Genomic DNA, 19,782 nt, shown 5'->3' on the forward strand with positions numbered 1-19,782 from the left:
ATTGGATGTCTAGGATTAGAGCAGCGTTAATGCTGATAATATTGTCTTTATTAATTGCAGCCAGCAGTGAATGCTGTGGTTAAGAAAGTTAAATGTTTTAATAGGCTAAAGGGAATAAAATAATTAGCTAAAGTGGTGGAAAGAGAAACTGAATAACCAGCAGCAAACTGTAAAGTAATTTGGAATTTTCCTCATCCTATATCTGAAATCGTCTCGCTGTACATTTTACCTGAAATCTCATTTAGCTTTCAGGTTGTTGATGAAAGTCATATAGAGTTCATTTGACTTTTTCCTCTTTGGATTTGAGGCTTCGTGCCTGAAACTAACAGTGATTCTAATTACTGAGCTTTGCACTTGGACTTTTCCAACAGAAGATCTGCTGTTCCCGCATCAGTTTGACAGAAGACATTATCCTAAAGCTAGAAATGTAAAAATACAATCATTTGTGTCTTTAATGACAAGTAAGTGAACCACTGGATAATCCATCCATCCACTTTCTGTTGCTTATGCAGGGCCATGTCACGGGGGCAACAGCCTAAGCAGAGAAGCCCAGTCCTCTCCCTCCTCCAGCTCATCCGGGGAATACCAAAGCATTCCTTGGCCTGCCGAAAAATTTAATCCCTCCGGCCTACCCCTGGGCGCCTTTCTCATACTAAAACATGCCCAGCACACCTCACCAAGAAGGCATCCTCGTCAGACCCACGGTTATTAAAGTGAACTAAAACTAAACGAAAAACTACAACTAGATGTGAAAAACCTAAAATAAACTAAAATTAAAACCAGGTTTTTGAATAAAAACTGAAATGATTTCATGAACTTGTAAAACTACCTAAACTAATTATTAAAAATATAGAGAAAAATAGATTTAGTTTTGTTACAGCTTGCCTGTTGAGGCATTGATGAACATGTTTATTGAGACTGGAAGTCTCCAAGACTGTGATTCATCTGCTTTCAACAAGTTTTTCTTGTAATACCTGTGGCTGAGACACATGCAAAAACAATTAAAAGACTAAAACTAACGCTGAGACTAATAAAGACTAAACTAAAAACTAAACTGAACTACAACATGCACAGATGCAAGCAAATATTTAATAAAAGGTAAGCCGAGGAGCTGGCTGAGGAAGGCTGTTCCACAGGTTGGTCGCAACAACCTCAGGAGAACGATCATGTGGTTTTAAAATCAGAGCGAGGGGAAGTCAGGAGACCCTGGTTAGATCGGAGAGACTGTCTGTAATGATAAGGTCTTAAAGGCCTGTCTGTGTAGAGCTTTATCTTTAGTAACAGGATTTTAAAGTGGATTTTGAATTTCACTGGAAGTCAGTGAAGGGATGCAGGAGTATGTGTAACTTCCAGATGACTGAATAACAGAAAAGGTTTGTTTTTTTTGCAATATTTCCTAAATGAAGGAAACAAAAGTGGGCGAGCCAAAGGCGTAGGCCCTGCTGGTCCAATCCCCGGCTATTTAGTTTGACTCCTCCACCCATGGATGAATATTCTAATAACCTCAAATCACTGCAGGATCTGCTGATGAGACCTACCACACAGTTCAGGTGAATGTTGAGCCATTCATCTGCCTCAGCTCAGACGTGTTATTTGGATGTCTGGTGTGAATAACTCTCCTGGGGTCATTCCACAGCATCTCTATTAGGTTAAAGTCTTGGCTCTGACTGGGCCTCTCCAAAAGGTAGATTTTTAATTTGGTATATTAACTCGTGTGCCTCATCCATCTTCTGTTGAGCTTCAGTGGGCAGGCAGCCACCCTGATATTATTATGCAAGATACCTTGATAGACTTGGCGGCCCTGAAAACCTCTATGCTCCCTCCATCGTAGTTCACTCTGGGACTGTGTTCATGTTTGTAATTAAGCTGTATCCGGCGCTGGATGTTCTTCACGAACAGCTCGTTTCATTAGCCCTCAAAACATTTTCTCAGCAGAGTTTAGGAAAGAGCTGCAGCTTTTTCTGTGGTGTCCTGCCACGGACAGCGTGCCTGTTCGGTGATTTTCTCATGACATATTTACAAACAGTGTTAACTACCTCCAGTGGTTCATTTAAGTCGTTAGCTGCTTCTCTGGTCTTCTAATTCACCTCAATGAGCAATCTGCAGTATGTGTCAGTCATCTCAGCGGAGTGCCTGCTCTTAGGGAAGCTCACCCTAGAACTAAACTGATAGGATTTCTAGACACTTTGGCTGTGGTTCTGTCAATAGTTAAACTGTTCATGTGTGACCTTTACCAGCTGTATGCAAATGAGGAGTTTTTGATTGGAGCTCTTCTCGTTCAACGTTCACAGATGCTTCTTATGAGAGCTTTACCTCACACCTCCGCTATCGTCTTGATTGTACTCCAGGTTGCTCACTCCTGACTCCAATTAGCTTGAGTTGATGTCGTTAACCTCAATGATCGCATGTTTTTCAAACCCGCGCTGTGAGTCTTTTTCGGTGTGGGCGAGAAAGTTGAAACATACTAGGGTTTGCTTTTGTTTTTTTTAAGTACTGTAACTTTATAAAAATCTGAACATGTTTTTGAAAAAAGCCCCAAATTATATGTCACTGGTGTTGTTTACAACTGATGTACTCACCTTTTCCTGCCATTGCCTAGTGCGGTAACTAATGGCATCATCCAGAAGTCATAATATGCTGACTGAGGAAAGTGTTCCAGAAATTACATGCGTACTGAACAATTTTGCACCATGCAATTACCTTGAAACACCAACCATCAGTGCCAGTACAGCCTTGCATATCAAAGCAAGAAGCAACACTTCCAAAAAAATAAGCATGTCTTAATTTATGATCCTTATAAACCATAGAAAAAAATAAGCTTATACATAGGTTCAATAAGGAGATCTGTAATCACTCATCTTCCTGCTTTCCTGGGTTTTAAGCTTCTGTTCTTTACATCAATACCTCAATGCTGACATCATTACTCTTGTTATTACTCTGGAAATTTGGTTCTGCCATGATGGGTCATCAGAGTCTAATTACCAAATACACTGTTTAATTTCTCCATACCAACAAATCATATATAATCAGATATTCACTGGCAAGCAAGTCTTCTGTCCAGACCCTACACCCCTGCTGGACTATATATATATATATAAAACTCTTGTGTTATTGCCCGTCTAGTCTGGACAGATGTGGGCAGACACTTTTGCACTTATTCTGTTTTAGCTGCACAGTGAGTCAGTAGCTCTCCATTGATAAATTCCGACATTATGGCCCTCATCTTCTATGTTGAAGCCTCTGGGCTTAACATTTCTTCTGGTGGACACCCTGCACTGTGAGTAATCTTACACATTTGGATGTCTTTGTAAGCTGTTGCTACATTTGGAGCTTTGGTCCTACCAGAAGAAACTTTGCAAGTTAAACATCATGCTCACCCTTCATTCCTTAAATCTCCAAGAGTTGTCTTCAGCAGTGGAGCGCTACTCCAATGCTTTCTCTTGCTTTCTTTTCTACGAGTTAATGCTGATGTTTTTATCTTCCTGTCATGTTGGACTTGGGGCCAGCTCGATGCTACTTTGACTTTGCGCACCGTCTTGTGTTGCACAAAAGTATGGCTGGGCCCCATTTTAACTTCCACTGATATCTCAGTGCCCAGCTCGGTACCTTAGTGTTTTGGAGACAAAGTCATAGTGGTTTGTTCTTCTTCTTTTGAAAGCTTTACTTAAGTTAGAAAAGTTGTAGCTATTTTTAGTTTCCAGTAAGTTCTCTTAAGGCCCTTCCATAACCAGGTTTCATAAGCAGCCTGTGGTTCATAGTTGTAGTGTTACCATTAAGTGTCAGAGTTTTCATTGGAGGACAATTATATTTGTATTTTTTAAGGATTGCCCTGCAGTTTGGTAGAATGGTTGGAATCGTTTTTGGCTTTGAGTTTGTAAAATCGCAATTTAACACCTTCATCTTCTATTGTTCTTTAAATGTGGTTGGAAAATAGCTTATAGGTGCATTACTAACACTACCAGTCTTTCCTTAGATTTGACAGTTTCTGTAGTTTCCATGCGCAGGTATCATAAAAAGCTTTAAAAAAAAGTTTGCATTGCATCTTAATTAGTATGTTGTCTAAAGACTGTTTTTTTTGTTTTTGTTTTATATATTGCGTACCGAGAGTAGTTTTTAATATTCTGATATTTCTGACCACACAGCTGTTTGATTGTTTATGATGGCTGATTTTGACTTTTTCCCAATCTGCCTACACTCACAACTAGTTTTCTGCATTATATACATAATCCCTTAGTCTACTATCACAAGGTGTAACTGTCAGCCTTAATACCATTATTATCCGATAAACAGTGTCTGCCTGGAGAGTATTAAACTCCACTTTAATGTGGCTGTGCATGTGACCGTGCCATATGTGTGACCTTAGCAATGAGCTACCCGCTGCTGTGGCTTTCCCCTTTAGTCATTGAACACTGATTTTTATTTGCATTTTTTATCATAGTACTGTAACGATCACCACAGGGCTTGTTAAACGCAAGACCTTGTCACTTGTGCTATTATCAGTCTGGCTCATTTGTGCAAGAGCAACATGTCTGATGAAGGGATAGCGGGAGTCCGGTTATAGTCGAGCCTCACCTTTATTTCTGCAGTGTCGTCACCTATGCCAAATTTCTTTACTTCCTGTTTACTGAGGTAGGAGCAAATGCATGTTTACAATGAAGGAATGCATGCATAGAGTTGCGGGCTCATGGTTGGATGTGCTCATGCATCTGCTACTGTATATTCTTCTGTCTCAAGGTCAGCGGCAGGTCGCTGTGCTGATTGGATTTAGAGAGCAGAGGAGGGAGAGCAGACTGCAGACAGACGTGATATCTTCTACTCGACACAAGGATGAATTACAAGACAGCAGGCCCACGGCACAGACATGTAAAAGGCCCAAACCACTCTCAAAGAGCCGTACACCAGAGAATAACATTCATTTTTGTGCGTCTTTGTGATTCATTGGTGGTTTGCAGCTATTTTGTTGGCTGATCATTTTAATCATTTGGCTTCCCATATGGTTATTTTGCATCAGTAGTTGTTCTGTGCCCCTTTGTTGTTGTTTGAAGTATATTTATTAACAAAAAGACACAGCTTTAAAGTTTTAGGCTTCAGATAAGGTCCACAACTTCAGGTCTTAGGGGGCCTAACAGTGGACTGCGCCTTGGGGTCTGAAAAAAAAGCCAATACTAAAATGGCGTAAACCTGAATTCTTTCTCGTGGTCAGTAGGGGGCATTCTCTGTTGAAGCTTGTTTTCTGCCACTGAGACAAAATAAGGAAAGCGCAATCAATAACTCGAAATTTCAAGTTGGGTATCTCAAACTTTTGAGTTAATAAGCTCTGCCAATCAGAGCTTCCTGATTGGCAGAGCTTATTATCCTTGCTAACAAGTAAAGCTTCCAGGAAAGCTTCCAGCCAACTAGGATTTCCTTGTTGGCTGGAAGCAGAAGGCGCAGATGCAGGCACACTCAAAATCGGTAGTGGCAGCACCAGTGAGCTACCAGTGTAGTGCAAACATGAACAAATTGGCGCCAGATTCTCCAGCTTTGAGTGCCTTCTAGCAAAGGATAACTTCACAAAAGATGTGAAATCATTGTGTTCATGTCGAACTGTTGGACTGCTAAAGTCTTCTGCCTTCTGCTTCAGAGTAACAACAAAATGTGTAACTTCACAGTTTCCTGATTGATAGAGTTAAAGGAGCTAACTTGATTTCAAAAATCTGATTGCAAACATAAGCGTCGTATTGAAATCTCTGGGAAAATTACTCTCACCTAAGTTGGTACACATCCACACTAAAAAGTCTCCCAGTAAATTGGCTCACTTGCTTGTTTTAAGTCTTATTGATTACAATGCGATATTTTTTTTGTTAAATCGTGGTTCTTGGTGGCAGTCATAAGACAATAAGACAAGCAGGGTTTGCTATAGGGTGGGGCAACTTGTAAATAAAAAGCAACTGTACGAGCGAGCGGTTTCTCTCGTTTTATCGACTCCACGCTTGTGCAGAAACAGGAACTCATGAATGAATGGGTGATACAGTGGCTACTTCCATCTTTTTTATACAGTTTGTGTTGGTGTTGCTACAATAATCTATCCACAAGCTGACAGTTTTGTGGCAACTTTCTGTCCGTACTTTCCACGTATCACGAGCAGATTTCACCAGAGGATTAAGCCCTGCCAGGATATTCGCCCAGAGAGTCAGAATTCACCTCTCCTGATCAACATCTCTGGGACTAAACCTGTTGTTTGGCATCAGCAGCAGGGACCGGTCTGGTGAGCACACAGAGGACACAGTGTCAGTCATTACCCTGATGACTTTTTAATGGCTGTCTGATTGGACTCTGCCAGAAATGACATGCCCTTGTCCCGTTCTGTTTGGTTTTGTTTACTCGTGAGCTGATTATTTTCCCGCCACGTACAAGCGCTCTGACGTTACTGGGAGACTGAACTTGCTGCTAAAAAGTGGGTGATCCGTCTGTGGGGAGTTTATAATCAGGCCTGTCATGCTATGCTCCCAACTGACGATGACTCAGGGATAAGAGTGTAGGGGGTGGGCACTGCTCTCCTGCCATCTCCGTGCCAGTGAGTGAGATCTGCCCTGACACTGTGCCCACTCTCCTTCCTCTGGGTGTCAGTCACGTCGAGTCGTGCGCCGGACCCCTCAGCAGGAAGCCTGGCTGTGAAGAGGGCTGCTGAGTGTGCTTTTTAGTGCAGGTTGATGTGCTCTGCGGGTGGAAGTGGCATGTCAGACCCCACAGCCGTCTATCGTCCTAGTGGGCGACAAAGGAGCCGGGAATGAGCTCATGGGATTGCTGTCGTCATGCACGCGGATGGCTGGCAGATCTCCTGCATCCCTGATGCTCATGTACAAGTGGAGAGACTTCACCGTGCATATGGAGAGTTTAGCATGCACTTGTTTGTAGATCCCTTCAATGAGCTTTTTGTGAGATTTGTAGTGAAATCCTGCTGAGATTAGCAGAAACACTCTAAATCATTGTCATTGGCAGCAGCTTTGTGATCTGATGAATTATATCTCTGTTATTTGAATTAGGGCCACGTTAAAATGTCAAAAACATCAAAAACATCAAAAACACAATCACATTTCACATAGTTTTTTTGATTTGTTTGTTTTTTGTTCTTTTAGGTCAAGATAAAATCCAAAACTGATATATTCAGGTGGCCAGGATCACATTTTGCATATGGACGCTTGTGTTTTTGTAGCAGTAATTTCTGTTGTTCAACAGTTGTTTGTGGCCCGGCTCACACTTGATCTGTTTGTCTCAGTCACTGTTATTTGAAGTACATGAATCATGCAATACAGTGTCAAAGAGATGCCAGATAGCTTTGTCGAGGCGTTACTGCAGAGTGAGACAAAGTGAGAGTGCAGTTAACTTTGATTTTGGATTTTATTTCTACAAAGAAGGTCTGTGCCGCAACCTGGAGCTCTCTATTTTGTGTGTGAGTCAGACTGGAAAAACGTCCTCTGGCACTTTCTCCAAGTCTGCAGATTAAAGTTATTTAGCATTTTAATATGAATATGATTTTAATGTTGTACTGGGACAAAAACCGCAAGTAATCATCTATTGTGTCAATTATGGTTCTTAAAAAGAGACAAATTGCACAAAAAATTGCGATCCAGCATCCAGCTGCACATGAGATGATGTAGTATCATCACATTTAAAATGCTGGAACATCAAGTTTTTCCCTTTTTTTATGCTGTGAAAATTCTCAAACAGTCAGTTATTATTTCTTTGCTGTTGATCAATTTTCTGTTGATCTCTTTTCTTCCAATTCGTGTCTGAAACACTGACAAAAAGTAATGACCATCTACAAATAGATGGTCTAAGGCAACAGTAATATTCCCATTGAAAATAAATGCTCAATAATATCCTTTGCTAATACAGTCACCAGCCACTTCAGCTCCTTGTAAACACAAATATCTAATCTGCCAGGGACATGGCAGCATCCTTGTGTCTTTAGGCGTGCAGACATGGTCAGGACGACCTGCTGACGTTCAAACTGAGCATGAGAATGAGGAGGAAAGGTGATTAAAGTGACTCTGAATGTGACACAGCTGTTGTTGGTCTGAGTATTTCAGAAACTGCTGATTGGCTGGGATTTTCCCACACGGCCATCTCTATTGTTTGCAGAGAATTGCCTAAAAAAGACAAAATATCCAGTGAGGCACAGTTAACTGCTAATATCTAATCAGCCAATCACATGGCAGCAGCCCAGCATATTTAGGCATGCAGACATGGACAACATGAGCTTTAAACTAAGAAGTTTGGACAGAAAAATTCCAAAAATTAGGAAATATTCTGGGAGCGGCGGCTCTCTTGGAGAAAACGCCTTGTTGAGACAGAGGTCAGAGGAGACTCCTTCGAGCTGATAGGGAGGCAACAGTAACTCAAATAACCGCTTGTTACAAACAAGGTACACAGAAGAGCATCTCTGAACACACAACCTTGAAGCTGCAGCACACTGGAGCACTCCTGTCAGCTGAGAACAGGAAACTAGAATTTGCAAGGGTTTCACTAAAATTGGTGATTTGGTGGCCCAAACCAGTACCAGTAAGGTGTACCTAATAAAGAGTCCAGAGACTACATGTATTGAATTGTATGTAATTTTGCAAAGCTAGCTTTACATGCTTATTACTAATGTGAGCCACAGCGCTCAGACACGGTTGTGATTTAACTGGTGAAGCAGGTATTCAGTGAGATAGTACAATAACAGATACACAGTAGTGGTCATTTTTGCTCTAGCCAGACTAGTCCCTTTTGAAACGATGAAGAAGCTGATGTAAGAGGACACTGAGTTCAGTCGAAGCAGTCTGTGGGCAGACTGAGAGAAAGCTTTAACCCCCTGCAGTGTTTTCCCCCTGGGACTCCCTCCTGCCTGAATACAACCTGCCCTCCCTCGCACTATTGATGCATCCGTGACTCGGTGCTATGCTCTGACATTGGCCCCTGCTAATGGCTCACCGGTCAGCAAGCAAACAAGACAGCCAGGGTAGATGTTGTTTGCCTCTCTCCTCGTAATTCAAGGTGTGTGTGCAAAACACTGACTGAATTATGTAGGTTTCTGGAGGAAAGCACACGTCTCTGCTTTGTTTTAACACAACCAAAAATGTTAAAAGGGGTGAACAACACTGAGTTTTACTGTGGATACGGATTAAGACATGCATGCGCTCCCCCTGCTAGTGGCCTCGCGATCGTTTTTAACAGATAAACATCATCTGCATTGCCCGAATCGGACTGGGGAACCTTTAAAATGGCAGCTCTGCAGAGGTCACGGAGCAGTCGCAGCCTGTAGTCAGACCGCGCAGTGATCGAGACTTTATAGAGCAGTAAATCCACCCAGACTATCCGTGAAAAGGTGTGGGAGAGAAGGAGCATTCTCACCAGAGAAAGTCAGATTAGAAAGAAGGGTTTCATCCTCACGCTCAGCTCTGTCTGGCTCAGGTCCAGCTGCCGAGGCGCTGCCAAGAGCAGGCCATCGGCTCTGACGTGGCTGAGCCGGGTGAGGATTCAACACTTCTGATTTTTTTTAATCACTTTGACTGACATATTAACTGTGGGCTTGACTTGCACCTTCGAGTCTGACTTCTGTATGAAGATAATTAAAGCAACACTAATTCGACAACAATAATTGGTTTTTAAAACAATGCTCTCATGAAAGATGCAGGCACCTTTTGGTCCAACGTGACCCAGTTCCTATTCCATCACCTCTTTATCAAAATTAAATTAATAATAAAGATGTTTAAAACCACCAGTTTCTATTAAAGCATTGCTACTGGCAGTTTGACACATGCACACATACTTGGGTGAATTATTTTTTCTTTAATACAGCATCCCATTATGACCATTAAACAGTAGCTGGCTGTGGATTTGTATAATCTGTTGCCTTTCAGATTTTGACATTTACAGTCATTCTAAATCCTCCATCAGGTCAATTAGTGTAATCTTTAAATGGGAAGTACTGTGAAATAATAGGTGTACAATAACAGTACAGCTGTGGTTGAGTTAAATATCCCAAGTAAGTCTTCAGTGGATGGAGTGTTACCTTATTAACCTATGCCAACAACAAAAAACATGCTTTATTGCTTCTATGGGGCTAAAATGCATCAGCCCTGAGAGCAACCTTGCAAAAGACAGACCTGCTAAGCCATGGGTGGGATAATAATTTTTCCAAGGGGCCACATGTTGTGGAGGTGTGCATCAATGAGCTAAACTCATTATTAATACTATCTTTATAAGCTTATTGATGCGGCCCTCCACAACAGTGCCGGTTTCTCATGTGGCCCCCGGGGAACATGAAAAGTCCACCCCTGTGCAAAGACCTCTACAGTGCAAAAGGATCCTCTCAGATTGTTGTGTTTGGCAGAAGATGAAATAAGCTGCGTGTAAAGGGTGCGCAGAGCTTTGATTGAAGCCGGTTTAAATGACGCCTCGTGTTGGGCGCGTCAGTAAATCCCCCTGGCGGTGTGTTTTTCGCAGGTCAGGCCACATATGAATAATGTATTGGGAGACATCTGACTGAGAGGCTGGTTAAAGGTGGCTCTCTCTCTAATGACAGCAAACAAGCTCTCTCGCTGACATTTCCAAGGAAAGGAGTGAGACGGAGAGAAAAGGGGGGTGAGCGAGGGAGCTAATGGCAGACAGGGATCAGGGGAGTCAGATGAGTCTTTCAATTCAAAGCACTCAGTGAATTTGTTTGGATACAGTGTGTTGAAATGTGACAGATAACTTTGTCTTTGACACACGGTGTGACATCCACGGCAGCCGTGTCGTAACTACAGCTATTGGCAGATAGATTAAATAATTTAAAAGCATCTGTCAAGATGAAAATAATGGATTTGTTCACTGATTTAAACCTCTCTGTCATCTAGGAACTTTTAATAAAACATGTAGACATCCACCTGCAGAATGATGAAGTTATGCACAACCAGTTACTACAGATGAAAGACTTTATCACTAGTAGCTAGCTAGGTAAATTATACCAACTCCTTGAGTTGGCTAGGATCCCTTTTTGACTTTCTAGTGTTTTGTTTTGGGATTAACGGTTATGAAAGCGGTGAAACAAATCTCCATGGTGCTTTGTTACCTCCCACCTGGGCTGACCTGCTGCCATAATTACTGCTGTTAAGGTTTCCTTTTATTACTAATAGAAGTATGATAGGAAGTTAAGGAGGTGTTGTAAACGTAGAGCGGCTCAGTGCTTAAAGAAAACAGAGATGGTGAATCAACATCTGGTCAGACCACCTTTATTCTTCAACACAGCCTGAACTCTGTTAGGGAATCTTTGTTGTCATTTCTTTAAGGAGTTCCAGGAATGAACTCAGATTTTTACTGACAGCTTTCTAAGCTCTTCTTCTTCTGTTGGCTGCCTTTTCTCCTGATTCCTGTCAAAATGATCCTACACTGCTTCAATAATGTTGAGATCAGAGCTCTGGGGAGGTCAATCCATGCCTGATCATGTTGCATTGTGTGTTTTTTATTGCACTGGCAGTACAATCAAACCTTAAATGTACATTTGGAGGCTACTTAAAGATGGACCACAGACCTTAAAAGAGTAGCTTGGTCTTCTGCTATACTGACGGCCACATTTTTAGCCAGATGAGTGTAAGTATAAATAAAATCCACACATTAGTCCATAATATCTCATTCAACATTTTAAAGCAAGTTCACATTCTAGGTAACAAACCTAAGCGGTCGTACGCTCACTTTTTGTGAGTCAATGTGGAAAACGGTATGTTCTGCCTTATAATTCAAAATATAGTTATAGAGAATAAACGCAATCTTTAAATTAAAAGATGCTGTTGGTTCTTTTATTTTCAGTCGTGGATGTATTTGAATGTATTGGTGCTCCTCTTCTAGAATTTAATCTTTGACCACATTGTCCTGTTTGAATCCCAGAAGAAGAAGCCGATCGTTATCACCATAGGAACATAACTTCCAGTCTGCAACTTATACTTGATCTGATTAAGGCTGCTGCGTTTTGCCCTTGGGCGATGTCTGTAGCCTTGCATGGAGAGAGATAACCCGATCTCCTCTCCTCTAGCTCAGAGTCCAATTTAGCAGCTCAAAACTATGAATAAATCTAACACTCCATAATTGAATTCTTCAAACAGAGCAGATTTTCAAGGTTAGGCCCCAATGCAAATCCATTTTTCAGGCTGCACAATGAAAAGTCATTTTCAATGATCTTAGGAATAAAATATGTCGTGAAGCAAGGAAAACAAAGTACTTTTACAATAAAGGAGACGCACAAACATTGTAGGAGACATGAAGTGTGATTCATGCCCATTAAAAGTCTGTCTGTTACTTAAATACCATAGTTGTTATTGTCTGACAATGAAATGCATTATGAATAAAATGTATTTCCTTCTTTTCTTTGTTACATGTTTCGCTCTGCACATGCAGCTGAAAATACTCAAAAATGAGAGGTGTAGAAGTGTAATTAGGGCTTGCTGCTGTATCGTCTCTGGCAGTGTGTTAACCAAAACAAGGCTTGTATCAATACTTATCCTATTCTACCTTCAAAAGGTGCCCTGAATTATAATTTCCATTAATTGTTTGGAGGGTTAGTTAGTATTTATTCAGCATGGTTTCCCTAATTATTTCTCCGGACGTGTTTTGTCGTGTGCATAATTCGTCATTCCTCTGGGACAGTGTTGTGAGTGGGTGTGCTGAGAGAGCCGGCTAATAGGGGGGAAATGGCATTGAATACCAATGCACAGAGCAGTCAGTCCTTGCAGAAGAGGCCAGACACTCTGTTTGTGTTTGTTGTGTTCGGCTGTGTGTGCGCGCGCATTTCTGCTGTCTTTGCATGGATGCACATCACATATCCGTGTGTGTTAGAGTGTGTGCGCGGTGTTTGCTGTTCTGTCCCCACTCACATCCCGTCTGGATCGAAACCCTGCCCTTCCTGTGCTAAAATAAACCCACCTTGGGAAGTTGAGGACCTTGCACAGAGCGCTGAGTGTTACACCTTTTGATTTTTCACTGACTTGTGTCTTGCTTCTTAGATGCGGCGGGTGAATTTGTGCCATACGTCACAGTAAAAACATAAAAGTTTATTTCAGCATAATTGTAGCTCTTGTTACATTTCTTCTTATTTTGAGAGAGATCATTTGGCCAAAAACGTCCATTTATTATGGTTTATCTACATTTAAAACATCTACCAGTACCAAATACAAGAGCATTTATCTGCTCAGATCATTTGCCCTCTGTGTTTGTATATGTTTTTACAACTCAATAAGAAAATACACCCAATGAACTGATGAAGTGACCTATAGCTACATTTCAAAAACTGTCTCAACCTTGAGTTTTAAACGATCCCATTAATGATTGACTTTGAGTTCTGCGGGTGAGGAGATGCTCGTATTGATCCTCTAAAAGGAGAAACCGTCTGTCAAAGGAGGTTTTATGAAAACACAAATCCCTATTGAGCCAGCCTAAGTTACAGAGGCCTCACGGGGTTTCTCCACACCACTGAGCAATCCAGCAGCCTTTCTAAAGTTACCTTAGCAAACACAACTCAGCATATTTGCATAAGGAAACCTGGGCACTTAAAGGACTTGTCCTTCTGGGCTTAAATCCACAATTGTATGTTAACTGAGCAGACTCACTCAGATTAAGGTAATGTATTATGATGAAAAGCTCCAGAACAGTAACTGAAGGGGACACTATCGTGGTAGTTTTGATGGTGAAGTTTAAAGAGCTTCTTTACTATAATATTTATTGGCTTTTGAATGATTATGACACATTTTTCTGTCTCACTTCTTCCTTTCACTTTCTCTTACAGCTCATAGTGGAGAAAACAACAGACTTCCCCTCTGCTGAGTTCTCTCTAGTGGAGGATGTGGCTCTGCACTTTACCTGTTTGATGGACAGGCTGAATGAGCAGCGCCTCTTCCAGCCTGACCTGTGTGACGTTGACATTGTTCTTGTGCGTCAGCACAGCACCTTTCCGGCCCACAAGGGTGTGCTGGCAGCTTACAGCCCTTTCTTCCACTCGCTTTTTGCCCAAAGCAAACAGCTGCGGCGGGTGGACCTGTCGCTGGATGCCCTGACCTCTCAGGGCCTTCAGCAAATCCTCAACTTCATTTACACCTCCAAACTGCTGGTGAGCAGCCGCACTGTCCGCGACGTGCTCAACGCCGCTACCCTGCTTCAGATGAGCGACATCGCAGCCTCCTGTCACGACCTTATCAGCAGCCACTCGCTGAGAACCACCTGCACAGATATGGCCAATCAAGAAGGGCATGCCAGCAGTGAGCCGGCTTCTGTAGCGATGCCCCCCAGCCAGATGTACCGTGAGATCAAACAGGAGTCAGAGCTCGGCAGGGTGTACACGAGAGAAGGAAACAGCCCTTTTTCTGTCAGAGTAGAAGAGACAGGCAAGACGGCTTCTCAGGCAAAGCAGTACTACCAGAAGGAAGAAGGCTCGGGAAGCGGGGCCGGCACAGGTGTGGCTAGTTTGTGTAAAGTGGAAGGAAATGGAGAGGAGTCAAAGACAGCAGATGGCCACGCCTCCTTCAACAGAGATCAGATCATCGTCGAAGTCAACCTTAATAACCAGACTCTTAACGTCTCAAAGGGATCAGAGGGCAAATCGGCCACTTCTACAGAGACTTCCACCATGTTTGGCCGCTGCCGTAACAACCAGCAAGATTCAGAGGGCGATGAGGATAATGAAGTGGAGAACGATGATACAGATGGAGAAGAGGATGTGGAAGATTTGAAGAGGGGTGACATATTGGGGCAAAGTAGTGAAGAGGAAGATGAGGAGGAGGATGAAGAAGAAGAGGAAAACACCCTCAACATTCCAGGCTTGGAGCAGCCAGCTATGATGGATCGACCTCGTCGGGGCACCAGAGCCTTGGCTATGGCTGGTACCACTGCCTCTCTGCGGCAGACGCTTGCAGAGGCCACGCTGGCCAACCAGCGGCAGGGTGGGAAGAGGGCGTTGGACCTGGAGGGCCTGGGCCAAAAAGTGAGGCTGGAGGAGAAGCAACATTACCCATGTAAAAAGTGTCCTCGCATCTTCAACAATCGCTGGTATCTAGAAAAACACATGAATGTCACTCACAACCGCATGCAAATCTGCAATAACTGCGGAAAACGCTTCCTGCTAGAGAGCGAGCTGCTGCTGCATCAACAGACTGACTGTGAGAAAAGCATCCAGGTACGATTAAACCATAATCATTGTATAACTTATATGCTTGGGGACTATGTCTTTCAGCTAACATAATATAGATCTATGAGAATTGTTTTGGGCAGTCCAGATGTCCGATCCTGGACAAGCCCCCATTATTATGCTAGGTCTAGCTCAAATACATTAAAGTTAATTGAAAAGATAAGTCAATAGGATGAATGTGGCGTGAATAAGGCACGGCGGGACCACGGAGTAACGTTCAGAGCCATCTTTATTTAATTCACGTCACACCACAACACACCCAAACCCCTGAATCCCCGTGTTTTTAACTAGGCGGGCGTGATTAAGGATGCCGTGCAGGTGCGTCCGCCCTCCCTGCACGGCACCGTAGACCACGCCCCACCACATACCCCCATCGCCCGATTGAGGCCGGGGAGCCATCCGGTCGAACCTACTCCCCCAACGGGAGAGGGAATCAGCCCGGGCAGCTGGCGCCCCCAGGCCCCGGCCAAGCGACGGGGAGGTGCGAGTTCAGGTGGCCGCCCGCGAATCCAGCGGCGCAGGCCAAGCTGGTTCGGAGGTCGGACGCGTGGCAGGTGCACCCGGCGCGGCCGGCACAGTAGTGAGCCCCAGCTCACAGGTGGCTGGGCAGAGGTGTGGCGTGTACTGGCCTCTGGTGGTGGTGGTGGTGAGGCCGGTCTGGCGAGCACGGCGATCTCAAGCATGGCGCACGCCTCGCTCGCCCGTTCCACTCGAGCAGGCTCCCCTGGCACGGGGACCTCCAGCTCCTTGCGCGGCCCCTCCGTCACCGCCGTCGCTCCCCGCCGGAGCAGCCCATCCTCCGTCAGTGACTCCTCCGTCACTGCTACTCCCCCCGCCGCTGCTGCTTCCGGCTCGAGCAGCCCCTCGCGCAGCTCCTCCTCCGCCGCTGCTGCTGCTGCTGCTGCTCCTGCTTCCGGCTCGAGCAGCCCCTCGCGCAGCTCCTCCGCCTCCAGCCGGCGCAGACCCTCGCGCGCCTCGTCTGCCGCCTCCGGTTGGAGCGGCTCATCCACCGCTCCCGGCAGGAGCAGCCTTTCACCCGGCTGTTCCCCCTCCTCCGGCAGGCGCAGATCCCCGCGCGCCTCGTCTGCCACTTCCGGCTGCTGAGGTGCCTCACGCGGCTCCTCCACCGCTTCACTGTCCTCGGGACACACCTGTGGGGGTGGCGCCCAGGCCCAGAGCAGCGCCGCCAGCTCCCCAATCCTTTCCAGGTAGCGCTCGGACTGGTCCTGCAGCTCTTCCTGCTGGCGACGCACCTCCGCCGCCTGCTTCTGCTGGGTGGCCGCTATTTTGGCCACCATCTCGGCCAGCTCTTCCCTTCCCTGGCTCTGGTCAGTACCCGCCATGCCGCCTCCTGGGTTTCGGCACCAATGTAAACATACACGGCAGACCCAGTGGCATTTTGATGCTTTTTATTAAAGCTTTGACGGTTGCTGTCCACAATACTCACAGAGCTGCAGCTCTCCCGCTGCCCGCTCAACACTATCACAACAACCCAACCACAGGACCCAGTACAATATTTAATTCGGCGGGGCGTGATTGCGGACGCCGTGCAGGTGCGTCCGCCTCCTCTGCACGGCACCGCAGGCCACGCCCCGCCACAATGAAAAAGTGGTACAAGTGACCTCAGAGGTGCTGCAGAGTGGACAGAGAAAAAGGCAGGGAAGGACACATAAACAAGGAAGGAACCTATATAAGCTCAGCCAACAAGATAGCAAAGGTGCTTGCCCATCAGATTGGAGCTTGGAAAACTAAACACGTAAATAAAGCAGGATGTAACACCAATAACTAACCTTAAAACTTGTTACTTCCTGGCAGTGCTAGCTACAGTTGTCAAGTTATATGTTTTGCAAACACTACATGGGTAAAAAAAAAAAAAACCCTAAAAAACACTATTTTTGATAAATTAAGGTTTAGCTAAAGGTGTGAAGCCAAACCTATGTGTTGTTTGAATCAGTTAAACTAAACAGGAATTTTGTTTGTGGTTATTATACCTGATTTTTGTCAGTCTTTTTTGTAAGACAGCCCTCACTTCACACCAGAACTGTTCCTTTAAGTCCTAGCAGTGCTACCTGTTCTGACATCAGTTTTATTTTAGGAAGTTGTTTTATAGAAAATAAAATAAAATGTTTTTTTAATGCATAATTGTTATTTTGTTTCTAATTAATATATGCATAATTGCAATCACTAAAACCAGTTGGAGTCAGTAACTCAGTCAAATGGCAGTCAGTAATAATCAGTTCTGATATGTCTCACTACCTCCACTATTACCCCTCGGCACCGAGCAGCTGGACTCCTGCTGTGGTTTTGAAGATCATTTGCTTCTTTAATCTAGTGACTCTAATTGCTTTTTTGCTACAGTGCATGCTCAAGTGTCTGTATAAACACACACACACCTGGATTGTATTTGTAAAGACTGTTCCAGATCACAATCTGTTTAATATCTCATCCCCAAGTAAATTCCAGTAATCATTCCATGCTTGCTCTCTTGTTTCTTCAAGTGTGTGACCTGTGGCAAAGCCTTCAAGAAGCTGTGGTCGTTGCACGAGCACAACAAGATCGTCCATGGCTACGCCGAGAAGAAGTTCTCCTGCGAGATCTGTGAGAAGAAGTTTTACACGATGGCCCATGTCAGGAAGCACATGGTCGGTGAGTGACAGTAAAATCAACTATCCTGGTTGATCACTTTGTTCCCGTGTGTTTCTTTAGGCTTCCTTTTTCCACATCCTACTGATTGTTTGGCAGGATTTGTTTTGGGTGTTGCTTTCCTTTTCCATTTTCTGGAGAGATAAGCATCTTACTTCCCAGATGGGCTTACCTCACTCTATGCTACTGCAATTTAAGGAGTTCCTATTATCGAAGGACTATTAATAATATGGTCCTAATTAGCCACTTTCTAGTATGGGAGAGATTGGATAGTCATATTCAGACTTAAGATGGAAGAAAAAGATGAAATGGACCCTTTGCCCTCAGCATTTATTTAGTGAAAAATAACCTCAGTGTTGTTCCTTAAATGCTTAGTTTAATTTCAGTCATGAGTGGCTCAGTATTGAATCACACAAACTAAGCATGCTCTGTGTTTGTGCCTTTGTGTAGCCCATACGAAGGACATGCCATTCACCTGTGAAACGTGTGGGAAATCATTCAAGCGCAGCATGTCCCTGAAGGTTCACTCTCTACAGCACTCAGGAGAGAAACCCTTCAAGTGTGAGGTTTGAGCTCCTTTTATACACTGCAGCTCTCCACTTTACTTGAGTGATGAGGTAGATTTAAAGATATTTAAAATTATTGGCGCTGGGAGTGTCATTTAAATCTGAGAAATTCACAGGTTGAGATCAAGTAAACCAGAGTCAGATGTCCAGATGTGCCGGTCTCGATTAAAAAACACTGATCGTTTAAAAAAAAAAACCCACATAGATCTAGTCAAAGCCTCTCTTAAGAAATGAGAAGTATAGATGAAATTATTTCAGTGAAAGAATGTCTGTTCAAGTTCAATTTGGGAGGTTTTTTTTTTTTAAACAAGACTGTGACAAAAGACCACCAGCAGGTAGTTATTCAATACTGAAGCGTTTCGCTGGGTGCTTATAGTGACATCATAAATTAGTTTAGGTTGGCTGAGCATAAAGACAGAAAATGGGGAAAATGCTACTCGATTAGATCAGTCCTTGATGATAGACGTCCCAGCTGGCTGCTGATTATGTCTAAGGTTCACCATACAGGCGTGAGAGTGGCATTAAAATCTACTTGTTTAACCCTTTGCAAGAAAGCCTATTTTTAAAAAATATCCACTTTTTTTATGAATGAAAACTGAGCGCCATGTCTAATAGGTTCACAGGAAGGTAAAAAAAAAGGGCAGTTTTGATTTAGTAGTACATTTTACAGCCTTGCTTAAGTCAGTCCCAGTGTGTTTTGTTGAAAACACCATACACGACTTCTGCTTTTTCTCCACAATGACTGAAGTACAACCTGTCGAGTCCATCTTTGACAACCAGCTGTAAAACGACTTTGCGTAAAACTGTTTCCTGTGCGCCGTTTCAGAACTGCAGCGAGCGCTTCCAGTACAAATACCAGCTCCGCTCCCATATGAGCATCCACATCGGACACAAGCAGTTCATGTGCCAGTGGTGCGGAAAGGACTTCAACATGAAACAGTACTTCGATGAACACATGAAAACACACACTGGTGAGTCCCTTTCTTTTGGTTGTGTTCATGTTGCTTCAGAGCAGAGCAACATTTATTTTAAAGGAGCATTTAAAAAAGAAAATATTGCAGAGCTGCAAACACTGACACCTTTGTGTCTTTGCAAAGCTTATTTGCACACCCAGCAGATGTGAAGCACTATTATCGTTCATGTTGGAGTTTTTGTGGCCTCCTTGTATTCTTTTGATTTAACTCAGCTTTGCTCTTTAACAAAACTGCTGAGAGAAACACGTGACTCTTTAGCTGCTTGATTGTTTTTATCTTTTATCCGTTTGTTGCCGTGCAGGTAACACCAATTGGACTGTTAGAGTTCTTTTACTGGAAACAGCTGCCTGCCACAGCTGGAAGAGATTCTGGTGGAGAGCATTCAGAGTGAATTAAAACAGTCAAGTCACAGGCCACAAATCAA

The 19,782-nt window shown here is 43.7% G+C and overlaps 1 protein-coding gene across 1 annotated transcript in view; it reads left to right on the top strand.

Annotated features, from left to right (window-relative positions):
• The window catches only part of zbtb47b (zinc finger and BTB domain containing 47b), a 31,859-nt gene that overhangs the window by 4,974 nt on the left and 7,103 nt on the right, over positions 1–19,782 (top strand). Inside the window, exons 2-5 of the mRNA XM_040043955.1 lie at positions 13,781–15,163; positions 17,674–17,821; positions 18,269–18,384; positions 19,211–19,355. Of these exons, the coding sequence (XP_039899889.1) occupies positions 13,781–15,163; positions 17,674–17,821; positions 18,269–18,384; positions 19,211–19,355 (1,792 nt within the window). The remainder of the gene's footprint in view (positions 1–13,780; positions 15,164–17,673; positions 17,822–18,268; positions 18,385–19,210; positions 19,356–19,782) is intronic.

The sequence above is a fragment of the Simochromis diagramma genome, unplaced genomic scaffold (genome assembly GCF_900408965.1).
Source record: "Simochromis diagramma unplaced genomic scaffold, fSimDia1.1 OVJJ01000602.1, whole genome shotgun sequence".
Lineage (NCBI taxonomy): Eukaryota > Metazoa > Chordata > Actinopteri > Cichliformes > Cichlidae > Simochromis > Simochromis diagramma.